At 38.8% G+C, this 23,692-nt stretch overlaps 1 protein-coding gene across 1 annotated transcript in view; it reads left to right on the plus strand.

Annotated features, from left to right (window-relative positions):
• LOC115040707 (CUB and sushi domain-containing protein 1-like) overlaps positions 1-23,692 on the plus strand; it is a 299,299-nt gene that overhangs the window by 14,105 nt on the left and 261,502 nt on the right. Inside the window, exon 2 of the mRNA XM_029497673.1 lies at positions 19,549-19,661. Within this exon, the coding sequence (XP_029353533.1) occupies positions 19,549-19,661 (113 nt within the window). The remainder of the gene's footprint in view (positions 1-19,548; positions 19,662-23,692) is intronic.

A 23,692-nucleotide genomic window follows, 5' to 3' on the forward strand; every position in this document is an offset into this window, starting at 1 on the left:
ACGTCACACATGTAGGGAGTCCAAAAATATCACTGCAGCTACAGGTCAAAGTTGACCATAAGAATTTGCATAGCAAAAGTGTGGAATCAGCCTTTCAGAAATATTTTTATTTAGCTTTACCCCCTCAGGAATAGCAGTTGATTGATATTTTGCATTTCACGCCATACATTATAAAATGTAATGTGGGAAAGCACATAGACACACAGCTGTTGGCATTCATTTGACAGCAGTTGATTGACTGACTAACTGGATTGCTGAATGGGCATTTTCAGCACCTTTGAACAGACATTTATCCATAAACCCTCCTGTTGTTGTTTTTGCCCCCTTTGGGTGTTTGCAGAGTGGTTAAATGAAATCTACACTTTCTGAAAATACACACGCACAAAAAAAAGTTTGTTTGCTCCAGACACATCAAGGTGGAAAGGCAGGTTGGTAAAAAGCCAGAGTTTAAAATGTATTCTCTTTTTTTTTTTTTTTTTTTACATCAAAGTACAGAGAGGAAAGCGCTTTGATATCGGAGGCAAAAAGCCAATGATGATCTCTACTTTGTGTTGTATTCATACATTAGGAAATTTTCATGCTTCACACTTTTAAAACCGTATAGCTAAATGGCTGACCAAAAGAGCTACTTCATCTAAAAATAAAGAACAGTTTTTGCACTGTCAAATATGTAAATGTAGGCAAGGAAATGTTTTTTATTTACCATGGTCAACTTTAATTCATGTATCTAATTAAAAGAAAGACAGAGGTGCTGTTTTTTATTCATATTCAAGATTCAAGATTCAAGATCTACTTTATTGTTCCCACATGTGAGAAAATTTGTCTACGACTTTATCTATGCTGCATCAAAAAAAACAAACAAAAAAAAAAACAATCATCAATCAAAACAAACATAAACATTAAAACATTGAATTTGTTAGTATAAAAAAATCGGACAGTACACCTATACAGAAGACAGATACAGTACAATAAGTGGACAGTAGTTCACCACACTTGACTTACTACTGTTCAACAGCCCCACAGATACTGGTATGAATGATTTCCCGTACCGCTTCACCCTCCGGCGGGGGACCCTGAACCTCCTCCCAGAGGGCAACATCTGATACTCAGGGGTACGTGGTACGTACGTAGTACATGGGAGGAGTTGGACACGATCTTGTTAGCTTGTCCGAGAGTAGCCTGTTCATAAATGGACTGCAGGGATGGGTACTCCCTCATCCCTATGATCTTCCATGCAGAGTGCATCAGTCAAATAAGTTTGGACCTGAGCTGAACAGAAAGGTTACCAAACCGAGCAGTGATGCCATAACTTATGAGGCTATCAATGACTGCCTGGTGGAACACTATCATGAACTGTTGATCAACTCCATACTCTGAGCTGGTGCAGGAAATGCAGCCGCTGTTGGAGCCTGCTACATAGGTTGTCTACACGGGTGCTCCAGGTTAATGCACTGTCAATATAAACCCCCAGATATTTATATGACATGACCTGTGTGACAGGTTGGTTGTGGATGACCACAGGCCTGAGGTCACCCACCCCTAAGGGGTCAAACACCATCTTCTCTGTCTTTTTAGTGTTCACTACTAGGTGACTCTTGTCACACCATGTGACAAACCTGTCTCCTTCAGAAAAATATGTTGCTGACAGAAAGAAAAAAAAAAACATGAAATGATATGTTTCCTTCTGTACATTTGTTTGAATCCTCTTTTTTGCTTTACTTACTAGGATTCTTCTGTTAACTTATTCTCTGACTCTGTTTCTTTTTGACATTGTGGGTTTGCCAGTTGAAAAAAAAAAACAGTTTAATAATACAGTATTTCAATCACTTTTCAATCCCTCATCTTATTTCTGGTTTGTCTCTATCTCTCAGTATTTCTTTCCATTCCTGCATCATTTTCTACCTCTGAGTTTCTCTGCTTGAATTGGAAACCTTTTCCTGTTTCACACAAGAGAAAGAGAAAGAGGTTTTCGCAATGAGCAGAAGAAGTCAGAAAGCCTGAAGTCTGGAAGTCTGAAAGATAGCTGGTAACACATCAAACCCTTCAACGTGTCAACAGGCCGATGCCTGCATACTCAATTTTATTATTTCACTATTAAAAGGACTCTGAGTAGTTATTACTGCATTAATAGTTCTTGAATACATCTGATGCACCTGAACATATCAGCAGTGATGCAACCTGGGGTCATCGGGTGTTTCGGGTCTTTCAACATCAGACATCAGACCCAGCCGTGGCGAATCAGATCACGGCTTGTGTTTAGGCAGCACTCGCTAACCCCCATGGTTCTCCTCTCCGTAACCAGAGGTTTGGAAGGTGCATTAAACCTGTGGCATCAATCTGTGTGTTGTGTCAAATTATGGTTAACTAGTTGAGGGCGCTGAAGCAGAATTGTAAATTTGCAGTCAAGTGTTTTCCAACATTAGATTATCTTATATGATATTTTTAGAAACTTCAACTTTCAACTCATTAGCGCTTCTTTTCCAAGTAGTTCAGAGGAGTTCAGTCTCATCCATTTGGCACGATGCTCACAAATGACATTGCTATATACTCCTCCACAGAGAGAATAAACAACTAAGTTTGATTCTGGTGAACAAAGTTTTTCTATATTTTTTTTGCGTTCACGTTTTTTTTCCTATAAAGGTTCAGTTCTTAGATATTGTAATAATTATGAATGTTTGGGGACCATGGAGGACAGTATGGTGGGAGTATTTAAATGTCATATTTGCTTATGTGGGCTGCCAGTACTGTGGGTAATTGGAACACCAATTTCTGTGGTTGCTCCTGTTGTGTGTGTGAGTGTACGTGTCCATACTTGCAGGTGTGAGTAGGTGTTGGAGTTGTTGTTTTTTCTCTGCTAATTTGTGAGCTTTTCTTAAAAAGATACCATATTAATTACAGTGAGATATGATGACTTCAGCAGAGCGTTACATTTTTTTTTTTGTTAAATTATTACAAACTTGGTCATGTGTGCGCTAAACTTTACAAATTACAAGCATATAGAGCATATTGGCAATACACACATCCAATACTGCATCTCATCAACTCAAGTTCATGCGAAAATAAAGCCACAAAATTAGAGAAAAAATCCCATGTTATTCTCAGGAGCTCCATTTTCAGTGCAGTAGAGAGTATTTACCTCTACAAGAACTTAACTTGACTTCCATGAATTGAGGTAGCTAATGTCACCAGTGGACACACATCAAACTGCTTAAAGAAACTTGAAAGGGAATCCATGAAATCACATAGTTTCCCAAAAATTAAGCTAAGTCTCATATCAGGCCATGAGTCAGCATGCTTTACATATTTTTAGCCCTGTAGCCCATTGTAGCACAGCACCTGATTTTATTTTGAATTTATAATAGGTTCTTTTCTCCAGAGTAATACACGGTTACTATAACAACCCAAGACTAGATACGATGAAAGACGAACAGCTGATAGATTAGCGTCAGTGTTGCCACAAAGACACAACTGGAGTCCTCATCTCCCATCATGCTTTATGTTTAATATTTGAAAAGTTTCGAAAGAATCTCTTTCTCCTGGTCCTCTCCATTTCTTTTATTTTGTCAGAGTAAAATTAATATCATGAAAATGTCTTTGAAGTTCATAGAACAAATGTTTACATTTCAGTCCGAATTTCAAAGAAATTTGAGTCAGTCTTCTCAGAACATGGAGGAGGAGTGGAAATGGAGAGAGGACCAGAAGAATGAAAATAAGACTAAACACTGTTAAGTTAAATAAGTTAAACACTGGCATTTTAAAATGGAACGATGCCACATAAACACAAACATACAGAGTGAAAAGGATTCTGAAAGAAGTCTAAAGGGAAATTTGATTTTAAGTGTATGAATATGGAAATGCTGTTTATTATATTGCCTATACGTATACCTCTTCTGGCATGGTAAAACTGAAGTGTGTCTGTGTGTGTGTGTGAGCAAACTGAAATGTATGCGAGGGCATTAGCGAGGGCAATTGGCAGATGGCTGACTGAAGAAAAATAATGTCAACGAAAGAGAAGGAACACAAGGAATAATAAGGGGGTGCGAGGAAAAGCTCATAAAATGTTCTCTAAAAATTAGTCTCGGAAAAACAATTTTAGGACATGGTGGGCTATAATAACTTTCAGTATGTTCCCATGTGGGTCCTTCTTTTATCGTCACTGCAATAGAAAATGCTTCTTTTACATAGGAAAAATTAAGACCTCAGCCTGATTTTACTAAACAACATCCTTTATGAACACTTTTTTGGAAGAACATCACCTCAAAACTAAACATATACAGATTGGGTAATTAGATTAGATTTCCAGATTTCCAGACCAGAATTTATTGTAGAAGTGATATATATATATATATATATATATATATATATACATATATAATTTGTGTTGACAAACCTGTGCCAAAGTGATGATAATAAGAGAGAAACACTGAACAAAGGCCTGAAACAAGATAACCTCACAATGAAAATGAAACTGGAGAAGTATTCATAAAGAAATTCTATTTTTTAATATTCTGAAAATCACATTTAATGAACTCTTCAACCTTTCAATTTTTGTGTTATGGGCCTATTATCAATATGAATGTGTCACGCCCAGAAAAGACCCTCCCTGGCTCTTTCTGGATATTCAGTCTGGAGAATGAAAGGAGCAGGACTTTACAATTAGGTGCGGGCTAAAGATTATCTTACATGTGGTAGACAGGTGTATTGTGTTGAGAAGTAAGGTAGCCTTCAGAATCAGGAGTTGCACAGTAAATTATGTGTGGGTTTGTGCTGTAGAGTCTGGTCCCATCTGCAGAGTAACAAAGATGTGCAGAAAAAATGTCACTTTACTGTTGCTCCTTCTGCCGCTGCTTGATTTGGGCAATTCAGTTTTCACTTTCTTTGCCGTTCCCTTGTTTTACCTCTTTATCTTTCTGCCTCTAGCTGTCCCTGGCCTGGTGTACTCAGGAAAAAAATTGCGGATGCAGCCGAATGTCAGACACAAGAGAGGGAATGAAAGAAAACGGCAGTATGCAATCTAGATTGCAGAAATGAGCAAAAGAAAAAGAAAGGAGAGGGCAGAAGAGACAATATGGGGGAAGACAAACTAAGAGAAAACAAGCAAATGGAGCTAAATAAAGGGGAAGCAAATGCAGACGATTGGAGAAGATGTCGGGGAGCAGAAAGGCAATTTGATCACATGAATTAACGTAGCTTCTCGAATCAAATGCTATCAAATCTAAACATCCATTAATTCATTCAGATAAAGCAGTTGAAGATAAATGAATGAAAATCTAAACATAAACCAATGGCTTCTGGTGTTAAAGTTGCAGAAAAATGACAGAAGAGCAAGAAACAGAAAGTAGATGAATAGATATATACTTAATTGGCTTTTTTCTTGATTCTGTCATCTATCAGTGTTAAATGTTAGACACTGTATGTGTAGGAGTTGGCCATCTGAGTAATTTTTAATGTCTGAATGCCTGAATTAAAATAACACTGACTATTGCCAAATTGTTGTTAGGATCCAAGCACAGCCAATTTGTCATTGCGGCCATTGAGACAGCTTGAAAAACATAATCATTTTAGAAGGGTCTGATGTGTGTTCAGGATTTTAGCTGTGCTTTATACTTTTATTCTATCAAAAGATAATAAGTCTTTTATTGTCCGCTGGTATAAAAAATTATTCTCAAATTGTTCCCTCTGAAAAGGTTTCAGACCAGCTCCTTTTAAGTTTCAGTACAACCGCTTGTTTCAGTGTAAAAACCCTCTGCTTGGAATTTATGCCATATGTTTCTCCACCAAAAAGTTCAATTACACGGAATACGTTTTCTCCCTACCTTCTTATTCTGTCATTGCAAGTAAATGATGAAATAGCCTTGTCATGTAACTTTTCACATCATTCTCCACAGACATGAGCTGAGCAGGGTTTAAAATACCCTGTACCATCACTTACCACTACTGCAAAGAAAAAAGACATAAGTTGAATTGTAAAAAGAAAGGGATTTTTAGACTCCAAATCTCCAGTAACTGGGAATTAAAGCCTCACAATACATAGGAATCTTGTCTGTCAAGCGTCTAGCTCTTGGTTGGAAAGCACAGAGAATGATTTTACATTGCTTTTGCATTTACATGGCAAGTTCATTTGAAAGATGATTCAGTTCCCTTTACGATCCATTTCATCTTAGGTGGGGCCTCAGTCCTTTTTCTCTTCACACTATGGTTTCTCTGGTTCTGTCAGATTCTGTATTACCAATTTGAATAAAATAGTAATACAATAAAATACATAAATACATACAAACATAAACGTTAATGCAAAAGAAACCCTATTGTACTAGGCGACCACCACCAATGCTATTTATTATTTATACTGTCAGTAATTGTGACACTGTTAAATTTAACTCAGTGTTAAAGTGCCTACTTCTACATAATTCTGTCTTCATTAGAACAAATCCAACAAGAGAAGACTTTCACTGTTTAAGGGCACATTATCAATAGAGAGCACCTGCTACACACAAGCAGAGGGGACCAGGGTCTTTCCCATGCTAATGGGAAAGAGTCCTAATGAACTAAAAATTATTTTACATGTCTCATAATATGACATAAAATATATCTAAAATTCAGCTGCCAGCTTCACTCCTGAGAATCAGTCAATAATATTATTATGCAAGATTGGATACAGACTCATTAACTGACCTTTCTTTAACAAATGCTATAAATGGCTTCATAGATTTTTTTCTGGCCAAGAAAGTACAAAGGCAAACATTACATAATGAAGATTTTGGAGCTCTGAATTCTGCGTTTTACCAGAATTTCACCTCTGCAGGTGTTATCAAAGTGTGGCCAAGAAACAGTTGCCACAATGATCACTGTACACTGATCAACCATAGTATTATGACCACTGACAGGGAAGTGAATTTGTTGAATATCTCATTACACTCATTGCACAGCAGCACAGCGGCATAGTGGTTAGTGTTGTTGCCCCACAACAAGTGGTTCACCGGCCTGGAGCCTGGAGCCTCGGAGTTCTCCCTGTGATTGCGTGGGGTTCCTCTGATTTCCACCCACCACCCAAAGACATCATGTTTAGCTTAATTTGTGGTTCTAAATTTGAGTGTCAGTAGTAGTCTCTGTCTGTTGCTGTATGTTGGCCCTGTTCACCCAGTTTGAGCTGGGATTTGCCCCAGCACCCACTACAACCTGGAAATTGGTAAGCAGTAGCAGATGAATGAATGAATGAATAAATTAATTAAATTGTGAATCTCATTATACTGTCTCAAGGTGGGATATATTAGGCAGTTTGTGTAGCCACAGACAGGATTCAATAACTGCTGTCAATGGGCATATGGGCATCAGAACTGGACCATGGAGCAACAGAAATAGGTGGCCTCATGTTTACATCATGCAGGTGGTCATGTGCATCAAAAACCTGATGAAGACATGGAGGACACACCATGAAGAAGGCAAGATGGTCAAGGCAGCCTGTTCTTCACTTCATGTGGATCTTAGTTTGACATGTACTAATCTACCTGAACCTTGTTGGAAACCAAGAAACTGAGTGTTTATGCATGTATGTGTTTGTAAAGTAAGTGTATATGCTTGTGTGCATTGACGTGTGTGAAGGTGCCCTACCCTCAGGCTTGTGAGTGTATGTGACTGTGGAAGCTTTTAATGTTCACACCTTGTCAGAAATATTTCAGTTACTGCACTGATGCAACACACACACATGCATGTGGAGGACACATGTCATAAGCTACTAAACAAAAACTGACAGAGAGAGGAGGGGGGACAATGAGATGGGAAGGATGTGGAAGAGGAAATTAAGGAGGAGGGAGGAGGGGGTCTCCTAATTCTCTCTTCCTGTCTCTAATCTCTCACCCCCCCATCACTGTCTCTCAGAAGCATAGAGAATCAGTTTTGATGGTTTGTCAAATACTGCTTTTCTCCCCCACAGTGGATTGGTGATGCAGTGTTTGTGTTCGTGGTGTTTGTGTGTGTGCATGTATATTTTAAAGCAAAGCTTGCCCTACTTTAGCCCAGTGGTTTTCTCTTTTGATAATGCCCATAGCGCTGGATTATACATTTTTCAATGTGGTCAAACACACACATTCACACTCACAAAACAATATACACACTCATGACTTATACATTCAAAAACCAATGCATAAAATCTACACACACACACACAACAGGGGGAGAAAGTGTACGTACATATGGTTGTGTGTAGCATTAAATAAAAACATGAAGACACATATGCAGATGTATGTCTAGACAGTGAGTGACTACATATATTAATGCTGTCTCATTGACCATGGGAGGTGTCTGTGTTGGGTATTTGTCTTGGTTAATGTGGCATGATAATGTGGAGTCTTATTCATTAAGTAATAATAATAATCATCGTTATATCATCAGTTCCTGAAACATCCTCTGATGCACTAACTTGGACATATCATCAGTGTTGTTTCCTGGAGCCACTGGGTGTTTCAGGTCTCTCAACAGACACCCTCATCCAGGTGACCCGACTGAGGCTGATCATTCTCCGATGCTTTCTCCACAGCCTCTGTATTGTTTTTCATGGCTCTCTTTCGGTTGGCACCTGTTATGCCCAGGATGCCGTAAGCCTTGCTCAGGGAGTGGCTGGCACATCCCTGACTGCCTACCTTCACTGGCATGCATCTGGTCCTCCAACCATTCCTCCGACAGTCCTCCACCAGCTCCTGGTGCCCCAGGTGCACAGGTTAGATGGGTGTAGGAGGACATCATAGACCCTCCACCTGCCTCTGTGGCTTGATGTATTCCTTTTTGTAAATTCAACCACGGGTGACCTTTACACTTTGGCTTCCTGAACCTCCATCCGTTGTCAGAAATAATATTTAGATTTAATGTGGATATTTGTTAATATGTTATGTCATTCATTTAACAGGTTAGGGGAAGACGTATACTGTATTTCCAAATTTAATCGCTCACCTGCCTTGACTCGCATATGAATTTAAGTGACATCCGATTCTCAGTCATTCTTCCAGAAGCGCATTTGTGAGGTCACACACTGATGTTGGATGAGAAGGCCTGGCTCTCAGTCTCTACTCTAATTCATCCCAGAGGTGTTCTACCGGGTTGAGGTCAGAACTCTCTGCAGGCCAGTCAAGTTCATCCACATCAAACTCTCTCATCCATGTCTTTATGGACCTTGCTTTGTGCACTGGTGCACAGTCATGTTGGAACAAGAAGGGGCCATCCCCAAACTGTTCCCACAAAGTTGGGAGCATGGAATTGTCCAAAATCTTTTGTATGGTAGGGTGGCATACCCAGAGATTTTGGTGGACTGACGTCATATTAAACCCTATAGATTAAGAATGGGATGTCACTTAAGTTCATATGCGAGTCAAGCGAGGTGAGCGAACCCTTTTGGCAATGTAGTTTATTTTCTCTCTTGTTCTGTCTCTTCCTGTGTTTCATACACTCTGTGTGCGCATGTGTGTGTGTGTGTCATACTGAATGATGGTAAACAAAAGTCAGTGCAAACTCTAATGTGTGGAAAGACACCTGGTGGTGGCAGCAATGCAGCAGATGCAGAATGATTTTGAGCAGTCCCAGGCGTACAAACTGTAGCAGCTCAACAGTGCAGTCACAACACACATTCAGAGCTGACAGTGCGCTCTGATGCTGTTTGCTTTACGGTTTGAGAACACATTTAAATGCACATCACTTCTTAGCTGTGCCCAATTCCCTCCACTTTAGGTAGAAAAAAAAAAAAACGAAATAAAACAAAACACAGTGGAGTTTATGACCTGAAATCTAAATATCATCACGAGGGAACAATCCCATTCAACTATTTGCCAATAACCTGCCTTGGAAGACATGGAAGCTCCTGACGGGCATCATGGCAGCTGAGATGAGTAGGCACATGACTCATTGCATGACCGGTGCTTAGAATAAGAATTGGTAGGAACAGGTGAGGAGCAAAGCACAGGCTACTGGTTCACCACAAACCCACAAAGAAAAGCTATGTAGTGGGGCAAAAAAGTATTTAGTCAGCTACTGATTCTGCAAGTTCTCCTACTTAGACAGATGAGGTCTGTAATTTTCATTATAGGTACACTTCAACTATAAGAGACATTGTAGGGTTTTTAAAGAATTTATTTGTAAATTATGTTGGAAAATAAGGATTTGGTCACCCACAAAAGTTCAACTCAAAACTTTGTAACATAACCTTTGTTGGCAATGACAGAGGTCAAATGTTTCCTGTAAGTCTTCACCAGGTTTGCACACACTGCAGCTGGTATTTTGGCCCATTCCTCCATGCATGGCTCCGTTCATTCTTACCTTAACACAGATCAGTCGTCCTGTTCCCTTTGCAGAAAAACAGCCCCAAAGCATGATGTTTCCACCCCCATGCTTCACAATAGGTATTGTGTTCTTGGGATGCAACTCAGCATCCTTCAAAAAACACAACAAGTTGAGTTATTACCAAAAAGTTCTATTTTGGTTTCATCTGACCACATGATACTCTCCCAATCCTCTTCTGGATCATTCATATGCTCTCTGGCAAACTTCAGACGAGCCTGGACATGCACTGGCTGAAGCAGGGGGACTCGCCTGGCACTGCAGGATTTGAGTCTCTCTTGGCATTGTGTGTTACTGATGGTGGCCTTTGTTACTTTGGTCCCAGCTCTATGCAGGTCATTCATTAGGTCCCTCCATGTAGTTCTGGGATTTTTGCTCACTGTTCTCATGAGCTTTTTGACCCCACGGGATGAGATCTTGCGTGGGGCCCCAGATCGAGGGAGATTATCAATGGTCTTGTATGTCTTTCATTTTCTTACAATTGCTCCCACAGTTAATTTATTCACACCAACCTGCTTTCCTATTCTAGATTAACTCTTCGCAGCCTGGTGGAGGTCTACAATTTTCTTCCTGGTGTTCTTTGATAGCTCTTTGGTCATGGCCATGGTTGCGTTTGACAGGTGTACAGGTGTCTTTTATACAGATAACAAGTTCAAACTGGTGCCATTAATACAGGTAACAAGTGGAGGACAGAAGACGTTATAGGTCTGTGAGAGCTAGAAAGCTTGCTTTTTTGTGGGTGTCCAAATACTTTTTTCCACCATAATTTACAAACAAATTCTTTAAAAATCCTACAATGTGATTTTTTTCCTAATTTTTTCTCTCATAGTTGAAGTTTACCTATGATAAAAATTACAGACTGCTCTCATCTTTCTAAGTAGAACTTGCACAACTGACTAAGTACTTTTTTGCCCCACTGTAGATAACGGTTAGAAAATGGAAACACCTCCTCTAAATCCATGATGTCAAGCTTTCCACCAGAATTAAGTGAAAAGTTGACTCACAGTCCTCACCACCTTTGAACAGCTATGTGAAGGTTTGCCAGTGAAAAATTATGTATATCGGATGAAATAATTTGTCAAAAGCTTTCCATTGTTACAATAGAAACTACAAAGTGGTGATATGCAATTTTCAGCAATTATTTTGTGTAAGTCTGATTATTTTATCATGATCTTTCTATCTTTGGTTTCTGTATTGTATTTTATCTGAATGGATAAGTTGATTTGCCAAGAGGCCCCATGCCTGGCTCCTATCCATACCTCACATTCACAACTTTTTGCTTATTTTGGTTTTCTTCCAAGTGTCCCACATTACTGATGGAAAAGAGCCAATGTCAGGCTTTGGGCCAATTTTCATTTCAGTCTCCCACCGTTCCCATGTGCACAAGTGATTTGTATGCACATGGTATATGAGTTTGATTGAGTTTGAGAAACAGCAAATCCCCAGTATGAATATACTGGATATAGCACACAGTGAGCTGATAGGAGTTGAAGGTAAAAACAGCTGTCAGGAATAGAATCAAAGCAGGACTCACCAGTGAAGCACTTTATATTTTACATTATTGAGCAGAGACAGAAAGAGAAAAAAATCTATTCTCAAGGACTCTGAGTATTGGCTAAAAGCCAGCAGTCTGGATACCCACAACCCTCGCAAGACACGAGTGCAGTTAAACCTCTCTTGCAACATTTGAAATCTGTATGGTCCAGATTATGATTAGTTGAAATTGTTGAAAAGAATAGTTGAAAAGTGGTTTTTGGCTATTGAGATTTATTCCATGAACCCTGCAAATCAAGGACAAATACAACTTTCAGTTCAAACAAAATTATATTTTGTAGTTAAGTCACAAAATGTCTTTTTCAATAGCAGACTTTTGTATTAAACTACTGGTTACTTTATACAGCCTCTCTGTTTAAAGTCCAATGACAAGAGCCATCTGCTTAATTTTCCATTGAGTCCCAAGTCAGTGCTTTTATCTCATGAGATCCCTCTCAACACCTCATTATATCAACCTGAGAGCTGCATTCAACAAAACATCATCTTGGCAGGGCATGCTTGAAGCAACCAGTGACCCATGTTAGTGCAGGATTCACACTGGTCCAATTGAGATGCAGCTTGATGCCAGCTCCCTAGTTGCAATATCCTGTTGCTCTGCCTAACCTGTGTTCCTTAACACAGCTCAGACAAATAGGTCTTCCTGGATAAAAATGCAATCCCCTTGCTGAAATCTCTTCACAAACTACTAAAATCATGCTTTTCAGAATTTCAGAATTTGCTGCATTTTCTTTAAATAATTGCAATAATTGCAAATAAATGCAAATTACATGTCAGAGAAAAAGAAAACTGCAACAAAAAAGCTGCATTTATTTCAATCAATGAAATTGGAGAAAAGGAAATATATATATGTACATATATATAATATAATACATACAGTATATTATATATATGTATATATTAGCATGCTGCAAATCATAGCTTATAAAAATCATCTTGTGAGAGCTCTCAGAAGAAAATTTCAAGAAAAGTAAACGTCACTGTTAACCTTAAATATTGATAAACCTTCAGTTTATTAGCACAGCACACACCAAATTTTAAATAAAATTTTGGAAACACAATTTTGAAGTGCATAGATTGATTAAAAACTAGTTTTCACCTTTAATGTGCCCTAAATCAAACCAAATCAAATCAGATTTCTTGGTATAGCACCAAATCATAACAGTTACATCAAGGCACTTTGCATATAGAGCAGGTCTAGAACAAACTCTATAAAATGATTTAAGAAGACCCAACAGATCCCCCGATGAGCAAGCACTTGGCAACAGTGGCAAAGAAAAACTTCCTTTAAGAGGAAGAAACCTTGGGCAGAACCAGGCTCGGGGGGGGCGGCCATCTGTCTCGACCGGTTGGGTTGAGAGAGGGAGAGAGCGAGAGAGAGAGAGAAAGATGCTCAGTCTTTCCCCCAGCAGCCTAGGCCTATAGCAGCATAGCTAAAGAGTAGATAGACTTTAACTTGAGCCTGATAACTGAAAGATCTGCCTCCAGATTTACTCTTGGAGACTCTAGGAACCACAAGTAAACCTCCATCTAGAGAGTGGAGTGGCCTGCTAGGACAGTAAGGAACTATGAGCTCTCTGAGATATGATGGAGCTTGGCCATTAAGAGCAGAAGGATTTTAAATTCTACTCTGTATTTTACCGGCAGCCAATGAAGAGCAGCTAACACAGGAATGATCTCTTTTCCTAGTTCCTGTTAATATTTGTGCAGCAGCGTTCTAAATCAACTGAATGCCTTTCAGAGATTTGTTTGGACATCCAGATAGTAATGCGTTGCAGTAGTCCAGCCTCGAAATTACGAATGCACAGACTGATTTTCTGCATCATCTTGAGATAGGATGTTTCTGGTTTTCCTAATGTTTCTTAGGTGGAAGAAAGCTGCCCTACTGACTTGTTTTATGTGAGGGACAAAGGACATGTCCTGGTCAAAAGTTACTCCAAGGTTTCTTACAGTGGAGCTAGAAGCCAAACTGATGCCGTCCAGACTGATTAGATGATTAGATAATGTTTCTCTGAGGTGCTTAGGGCCAAGTACAATAACTTCAGTTTTGTTTAAGTTAAGGAGTAAAAAAAATTGGGTCATCCAGACTTTTATGTCTTCAAGACATGTCTGCAGTTTGACTATCTGAATGACTTCATTTGGCTTCATTGATAAGTACAGCTAACTGTCGTCTGCATACGACAGTCGTCTTTCACTTGCTAGTGAAAGTTGATGCTGTGTTTCCTCATCATGTTGCCTAGAGGAAGCAGATAAAGCGTAAAGAGGACTGGTCCAAGTCCAAGTTCAGCGCTGTTTCTGTGCTGTGATGGGCTCTAAATCCTGACTGAAACTCTTTAAGCAAACTGTTCCCATCCAGATGGTTGTGTATTTGGTTTGCTACTGCTTTGTCAATGATTTTCGAAATGAATGGAAGGTTTGATATGGGTCCACAGTTTGCCAAAACATCTGGATCAAGATTTGGCTTGTAATGCTGGGGTTTAATGACTATGGTCTTAAGAGTCTGAGGTATATAACCCACAGATAAGGTCAAATTTATCAGATCTTGAATGAACAGCTCAATTAAGTAAAAAATCTCTTTAAAGAGGCTAGTTGGTACTGGGTCTAATAGACAGGTTGATGATGAAACTATAGAAGTTAGCTCTGAGAGATTCAGAGGTGAGAATGATTCCAGATGTACAATTATGGCATTGGCGTTGATTCAGGAGTTGCTATATTCGGTAGAAGATTATTGTCTAATGTAGGTAAGAGCTGATGAATTCTTTCTCCGATTGTGAGAATATTATCGTTTAAAGCTATGGCTAAATATGGCTACAGTGCTTAACAGAAAACTGGGGTTGTCTTGTTTTCTTCTATTAGTTCTGAGTAATATGAACTTCGAGCACTGCGGAGCGCTCTTTTATATGTTTTTAAGCTATCTTTCCAGGCTCTGTGAGACTCTTCCAAGTTACTGGCAACGGCAACATCTTTCTAATTTCCTAGAAGTCTGCTTTAAGGCATGAATTTCTGAACTATACCAGGGAGCCAGCCTCCTCTGTTTGATAACCTTCTTTTTGAGAGGGGCGGCATCGTCAAGATTTGAACACAGTGTGGCCATAGTGCTAATCACAAGGTCATCAACCTGTGTATGGGAGAAATCTTCATTTGAATTTAGATATGACATTGTTCGGAATGATGAGACACAATTACAATAAGAAAGGACATGAAAAAGTTCAGGTTAATCATAATTAACAAGTAAAGCCAATAAATTAGACACAATTAAGTATTGTGACCTCAATCTCTTTGAGTTGAATCAAAATCTATGAATAAGTGTGCCTTATAATCCAATGCGCTTTATGTATGGAATCTTGTTGTGCTTACTGACATCGAACCAATGTTATGTGGTACACTGCGCTCAAAAATCGATGAAGCTGCTCCGCTTGATGGATTGTAGGAACATTCCCAGCTGACGCAGGGATGTTGTATTAACGTTGGTCCTTGGTTGGATAGGGGTTGCAACATCAGACAACCTTAGATAACTAAGTATGTAATTAGTAATACCGTACGTACTGTGCTTCGCTTTACTTTATGTTTTACCATGAATGAAAATAGACCCGTTCATTGATATGGCGCCTTATAATGCGGTGCGCCTTATGGTCCGCAAAATACAGTACTAATGTGCTACTTACAGTGCTTTATGGTCAAGTTTTACAGCACGAAGTGTAAGAACAAATGTGTTGTCAGAAAACTGCAAACTGTGACAGATTATTCACCTAACAACTACAACATTTATGTTAAAATCATTTAACTTTCACTGTTCCTGAATATACATTGAAAATATAGTATTCAATGATCATGTTTGATCTGCAACTGAATTCAAAGGTTTTCAATGTCAATTTTGAAGTGTTCTCCGCTGTACTCTCCTGACGTCACTTTCTTCATAGATGTATACACGCTGAACAAACTTTTCAGGGTCTGTCATGTTCTTTGAGTTAGTTTCTGTTATGACTCAGTTTTGATTTTGTTCGTCACTTCCTGTTTTTTTCACTTTCTGTTTTTTTGAAGTCCTTGTGTCTTCCCTCGTCCTGTCAAGTTCCCTCCTATTGATTGCCTTCCCTGCCCTAATGTGTTTCACCTGTGTCTCATTTAGTTCAGTGTGTATTTAAGTCTTGGTTTCTGTCTAGTCCTTGTCAGAGCCTTTGTCTTCTCCAGTCCCCCGGTTTCCTTTGTTACCCTGTCTGCTAGCTTCCTTGCATTTGCCTTTTTGTCTTGGGTTTTCCTGCCTGCCCCCTGCCTGTTTTGGTTGCCTGTAACTTCCTTATGTTCTGTGTATGACCACCTGCCTCCATCTGATCAAAGACCCTGCTTTTCTGTACTCAATGCCTTGCTTCCCTTTTTGCTCCCGCATTTGGGTCCTCACCCCAGCACCCCGGTATACAACCATGACAGAGCTATCCTGGGTCTCAGTTATTGCACCAGCTGTGATCTTTTGAATAACTATTCATTTAAACTATTACCAAGTGTTTTATTTTTTAGTTTTATTTCACAAATTTGTGAAGTGCGGTCATATGTTGACAATAGATTTATTTTTCGATTTTTGTTTTTTTTTCCGAATGCCATATCAGTGTACCACTATCGGATTCCAAAGATAATCTTAGCACATGGGGGTCTGACAATGTGAGCCGTATTTGCAAATTGATAAACTGGAAGGGAGAGCAAGAGATAGATTGTTAAACATGCAACAGGTGAAAAAACCAGCAGGCATACAGGCGATCTAGCAGGTGAGTTGGTTGTCTGTAAGGTCAGGCTTGCTTCCATTTTTGAATGGCTGTATAATGACATAAGCCGGTTGACTGGTTGGCCAGTTGACCGAGTGAATAAACTGTCTCATATTCTAAAAATATTTTTCTATAAATGTCAAACAGCCTTAGGATCAGCCTGTCAGCCTGATTGAGCGGGAACGCAAGATGGAAAGAGCAGAAAAAGAGGGCTGCAAATAGAAATAGAGTTAAGCAGAGCTAGAAAGGTATATAGAGTCATGTCAGTCCATCAGTACAGTGACAGCCAGGCGATTACTGCTCATTACCTGAATGAAGAACTGACTGACAATCTTGGCTCTGTGTATGTGTGTCTGTATGTATGCAAAAGTATTCCTATGACTGCACTTGTATTTGATATTTTTTCCTATTGATAGACAGAAATGGAAAATGGGTGGCAATGCTTGGGTTTGGCTTTGTCTTTTGCCTAAAACCACACCGATTACAGTGATTTATAACATTTAAATGTGTAAATACAGAATATTGCAATGAGATGTTTTTTCAATCGCACATGATTTATTAATAAATTTAATCTAAATTGTCATTTAAGTCAAAACTGTATCCCATTGAAAATGCTTCGACTTTTATAGATTTATCGTAACCTTTGATCATACAACTCTCTTTCAGGGTGAGAAAATTGAAGGTGCCCACAAAATTCAGGACACATCATGCAAATATGGACAATTTCACACTTCGTAGCAAAGAAATGACAATCTCAAGCTATCCAGTGAATGAGAATGCCTGATTAAAAGCCCAGATATGATAGCATGGATTACAAGGGGTTTAGATAAATCTGACACACTCAATAGGAACATTGAAAAGTAAACAAACGGCACCTTAAGTTGTACATTACATTACATATAGATTCCTTTACAGTCTTGTGCTTGTATTTATTTACCAAATAATTTCTATTCAAAAATAGAACTAACATTATCTGTATTAGCATGATTGTTGTAGGAGTCCTCACATATTGTGTATCACGGAATAAAGGAAAAGCTTTGTGGTGCTATGACGTCCATACAAACAACACACACAGTGTTTCTATTTTTTCTACCAATTATGATGGGGTTCACATGTGTGTTGATTATAAGTTGTATTTTTATTTTGGAGAGACAAATAAAAGTCATCTATTATCAATTTAAATATATAGGTATATAGTATAATGCATAATAACAATTCTAAGTTTATTTTGGTTGCTTTTATGCTTGGTCCTGCCTTCTCTTGTCATGAACAGCACACAATGTTTCATTAGCCTCACCACAGGGACCTGAATGCTTCTACTCAAAAAGTCGAAACAAACAAAAGTTTGACAACTGGCTCAACAATAGCATAAAATAAAGGAATAAAATGCAGCTTCCAACAGTATCGTGACTTAAATCTAATTTTCACTGAGAGTAAAAAAAATATCCTTTCTTCTTATGGCTCATCTTATCACAAAACTTGTGCCCCCCCACTTAATTTTAGTCTGCCCTCTCTCCATTTCTTCTGTCCCCACTCTTCCGTCATCTCTCTCCCTGTTTCATATGCTCCCTTCATCTACTCCTGTCTGTCCTTTGTGTCCTTGCTCTGAGGCAAGAGAATCAAACCTTTTCATTTTCCCCTGTTCTCTGTTTTTACTGTCACATGGGCTTCTTAGAATTTAAGTGGTTTCCTCTTTTACTGCCTTTTCTGCTTCCCTTTTTTTCTTTTCTTCCAGCAACAAACTCTAATTTGAGCCTGACTCTTTTCCACTTTGGCATTTACTACCATATTTTTTGTGCCACCTTTCTGACCTAGTTTATCTATCCAATGATGAAAAACGAGTTGTAAAAAACATCCAGTGACCCTGCGCCTGGAAAAAAAAAAAAAACAAAAACACAGAGGAAATTGTCAGTTTTGATTATGTTCAGCACTTCAATCATAATTGTAGTATCTCTCTTTATTTTTGTCTTGTAATCACCTCTGGTTTTATTTTCTGTCATTGCTCATTTTTATGTGTTATGAACCAAATAATATTAACTTTGACCACACTCTTCTTCCAGTCATTGTTTTGCTGACCTGGATATAAAAGATATCAAGGATATCAAAGTAATAGCTGATTTTTTTTTTTTTTTTGTACCTGAATGGTACTAGTCAATCTCCCCATCAGACATCATATCAAGCCGTTTCATACTTAGTCCTTCAGTTGTACTTTTTGTTTTTCATTTATCTGTTTCAAAACCAGCTGTCATTGTTGCATTGAAGATTGGTGGGAGGTTTAGAGTGGAAAATTAAAATATATTTCTTTTATGATAGTGAGTCAGTGTAGAGATTTAGACACATGACTTTAGCTGTATTTTGTCTGTAACATCTGTATACTTCCGTCAAATATGCAGCAAGTTTGTTTGTTGACCTTGAATTTTTTTTATTTTTTTTTTATTTGATAAATTTCAATATGGTTCTTTTCACATAGTCTGGGCTCATGGCGCGATTTTGTAGGTTGGTCAGTGACATGTCAAAGATTTATTTTTCCAAAGTTGAAATAACTCTCTTCACTATCTTTTTTGTCTAAAGAGAAATGGCAGGAAACCTGACAGAAGAGAGAAAAAAACAGCAAAAGAAAAGGTCTTAGAGGAAGCTGATCACAGGCCAGCAGAGATCTTTGTGGCCATAGAACTGGGGGCTTAACGACAACATCAACTTTGTATTTTATTGTCAGATACTTATTTATTTTTCAGGATCAGTGGTGTGCCTCCCCTCTGTGGCCAAAGCTCAGGGTAAAAGTGAAAGCATGCCTACAGACAGCACAGTTTGCAGTTTCAGGGTGTCAGATTTGATGCTGCTGCATTCTTTGCTTTCAGAAGACAACAGTGTGTTTAGGAGTTTGTTTGTTTGTTTGTTTTAAAAAAATGTGTTTGTATTTCAGGTTGTCAGGATTCATGCTGCCCTCACCTATAGTCAGCAGTGGATCTATACTTTCCTTGTGGTTTACCACAGACTTTGCTGTCAGTGCGCAGGGCTTCAAAGCTGTATATGAAGGTAAGCCTTATATAAATATAAATTATATAAATATTATGCTAAATATTAAATATTAAACATGTTAATAAAAAAAATAATATATATATATATAGATAGATATATGAGACTTCCTGCTGAAACACTATATGCTATAAAAATGAAAATAAGGCTCGCTAATACGCTTGACTGATTGTCATTTGTATTTATAAATAATACATGTCCACATGTAAGGAGTGACTTTAATGACATAATGGGAGTTGGTGGCAATGCTCCACTTCAGTTCCAATCTCTGCTGATTGAAGAGTGAAATTTAGCCATTTCATTGTTTCCCAACTATTTAAAAAACATCACTATCTGTCAATGTGAATCATGTGTTAGATGTGATTGGTTGTTGACCTTGAAAGCTGGTGGTTTTTTGGACAGTCAAGTGATAGCACTGAGAAATGAGGGTACAAACTCACAGTTGATCAAAATTAGTTGCATGCAGCAAATTTCTCTGGACACTGGGTGAAAGCTATGCTACAGATGTCTGATTCTGATTTATGACAATAACTGTTCATGTTAATAGTTCTGTGTGGGAAAGTCTTGACTGGTTGACCAGAGCTGCTATCTGTGTTGCCGCTCCATCAGTTGAAATTACACATTATAAGTATATGTCTTCATATTCTATAGCCATGTGTTCAAAACTGCGTGCACTGTATGTGTACTTCCACACTGAGCAGCACGTCTTTATGCCAGTTTCTTTGGCTGCATGTTGTTCGGTTTTTATGTGTTATGAATGTGATGCGACTGCTGCATGTTGACATGCCTATTGCGATATGGAACAAATGCTCAGCCTGACCTTTGGAAAATTTGCACACACATGCAGATACACAACACATACTGGTGTGCTCCATGACGCTTGTGTAACAGTTCCTTTATGGATCAAGAACTCTAAATATCAAGCACAATCTCAAGAGCTCAGATATGCAGACTTACTCCCCTACAGTATGTCTGTCTTTGTGTATGTATGGACACATAGCCATGTATGTGGGGTTTCTCTATTTAACTGACAGCTCTCCCTAATGTCTTTTCTCTCAGATGCTTTATTTTGCATCAGTTCTATTTATATCAAGATTGATGATTCATGTATATATGTGTGTGTGTCTGTGTCTGTGTATGCACATGCTAAAAGGCAGGTAAAAGAAAAGTCAAAAGTCATCAGAAATGAATTGGAACTAAGAAAAAATCCCCATAAAAAATTACCTTTTTTCTCAGTCATCTAGCTCTCTCATACCTGCATGTAGAAATGTCATTCAAACTTTAAAATGGAGGAAAACTCGTGCTTTTCCCAAAACACCTAACCGTTTTCAGATGAAAAGTACATTTTTCAAACTATGAACGTTCAAAGGAATAGTCCAAATCACTTTTTCGTCAAAGCTGGAGTGGAGCTGCTTGTTAACTTGAGTGAGAGAAGCATGAAAAATAATCATCATTTTCATGTTAAACTCGAGTTCACGGCCAAACTGTACAAAGGAGACAAATTAACTTTTGGCAATATGTAGACGTAGGTGTTGGTATTCATGTTGTGAGGTGAGCTCCTCACAAAATTTAAACGGGGGGGCCCAGATCGACAGCAACACCTGTTTCTGTCCCAATTGAACATAATTTAATCCAAGGTTTCTTTCAAAACAATCTCACTGTGTTTTCACACTGTACGTACTCGCTCATTTTAAGGAGTTTTTTATTCAAATAAAGATTGTCAGAAACTGCAGGCTCTTCTGTCTCTCACGGTGTTTTTCAGACAGGAGCTACGATTTGCTCACAATTTGCAGTAGAGAAGGACCTGGTCAGAAGCCAGTTTCTGGGGAGAGTTTGACCGCTGAACAGAGCAAATTCTGAAATCACTGTGGCGACCGCAGGTCCCTTAGCTCAGCTCTGTGTGAATTTGCTGGAAATGGATCAAACCCACCCCTCTTTGTAGCCACACTGCTTTGTCATACTTTGTCACAGAAACGCGGTTCAAAGTTTAAACGGGTCAGGCATACACAGACATATACACACACAAATATATACAGAAAGACACACACACAAAAACACAGCCAGACGCACAGAGACACAGACCCACAAAAACTCACACAGACAAATATACAGACGCACTCACACACGCACACACAGAAAAATGTAAAGATGCAAACAAAAACCCTTACATACAGACACGCACACAGAAACACAAACAGACACAACTCCGACTGACGAATCAATGTACTCATCCCAGACTCCTCTGATATGAGAGCAGCTGATCAAGTATTACTACTGACATTTGTGTTAGACTGCAGAATACACAGACTGATATACAGATGCACTCACACACATATACAGACACACACACAGACAAATATACAGACGCACTCACACACATATACGCACACACTAAGAGACAAATTTACAGATGCACACACACAAATATACAAACACACACAGACACAAATTTACACACAAAAACATATGAAGAGACAGACACAGAAACAAAGCTGACACGCACAGACACACACACAACAGATAGACAGCATTTTTTTACAATAGTGTCATACGATGTATGTGTACAATAGATGTCTGAAAAAAATAGACGTGTGTCTCTGTCTGTGTATATTCTCATTTACACAGATCATAGTAATATCCGGCCAACAATTGAATGGAAAGCAACTGAACTCAGGACTTAGGTTTGGCCAAAGAAGCTTTGCCTCTTATCCAAAAGGCTTTGTCAATTCCTAACACCTCGGTCTGACTGGTCTGTTCTCGCGCAGTTATAAGTGGTTCTGTATATCTATATATCTTCCAAGTCGACGTCTTTTGATATTTGTGCTAGACTGTAGAACACACAGAGTAACTGATATACAGACACACATACAGACAGACGGGCACACAGAAACATAACCAGACATATAAGACATATATAGACAGGCAAACCTATACATAGGCACATACATAAATATAAAAACACATATACAGACATACACAGACACAAACAGACACACACAAACCCAAACAGATACGCAAACACACACAGCTGACATACACACATAAACACATACAGACACACAAAAAAAAAAAAAACGAGACACAAACACACAGTTGATTAACACAGTTCAAACATTAGTTTACTTCGACTGATGATTCAATGTACTAATCCCTGACTCCTCCGATATGAGAGCAGCTGATCAACTGTTACCACTGACATTTGTGTTAGACTGCACAACACAAACAGAGACAGATATCCAGATGCACTCACACACATATATAGACACAAACACACAGAGACAAACATACAGATGCACTCACACGTATATACACACACACAGAGACTGATATAGAGACGCATTCACATACATGTAAACACACACACAGACAAATATACAGACACAAAATGACACACAAACACACACAAGTGACACACACATATAAACACATACAGACACACAAAAAAAAACAGACACAAACACACAGCTGATTGACCACTATAACTACGGCCATCAGTTTGAATGATTTCTTCTCAGACTGACCAATCAATGTACTCAGCCCAGACTCCTCTGATATCAGAGCAGCTGATCAAGTGTTACTACTGACATTTGTGTTCGACTGCAGAACACACAGAGACTGATATACAGACACATACATACATATACAGACACGCATATGCACACCTACACAGACACACACACACACACATATAGATAGACGGGCACACAAGAACACAACCAGACACATACAAAGAGTCGCAAATATACAGACAGACAGCCCTTTACATAGGCACATACATAAATACAGTAACACAAATACAGACATACACAACCGTATCCAGAGAGACACACACACAAAAACACAGCCAGATGCACAGAGACACAGACACACAAACACGCATACAGACATGCACACAAACTCACAGAGACTGAAACACAGAGATAGTGGAACACACACACAGAAACAAATATACAGAAAGGCAGCCATATATAGACATGCACACACAAACAAACATAGAGACACGCACACAAAACCCAGCCAGACTGAAAGAG

Source organism: Echeneis naucrates, chromosome 3, assembly GCF_900963305.1.
Source record: "Echeneis naucrates chromosome 3, fEcheNa1.1, whole genome shotgun sequence".
Taxonomy (NCBI): Eukaryota; Metazoa; Chordata; class Actinopteri; order Carangiformes; family Echeneidae; genus Echeneis; species Echeneis naucrates.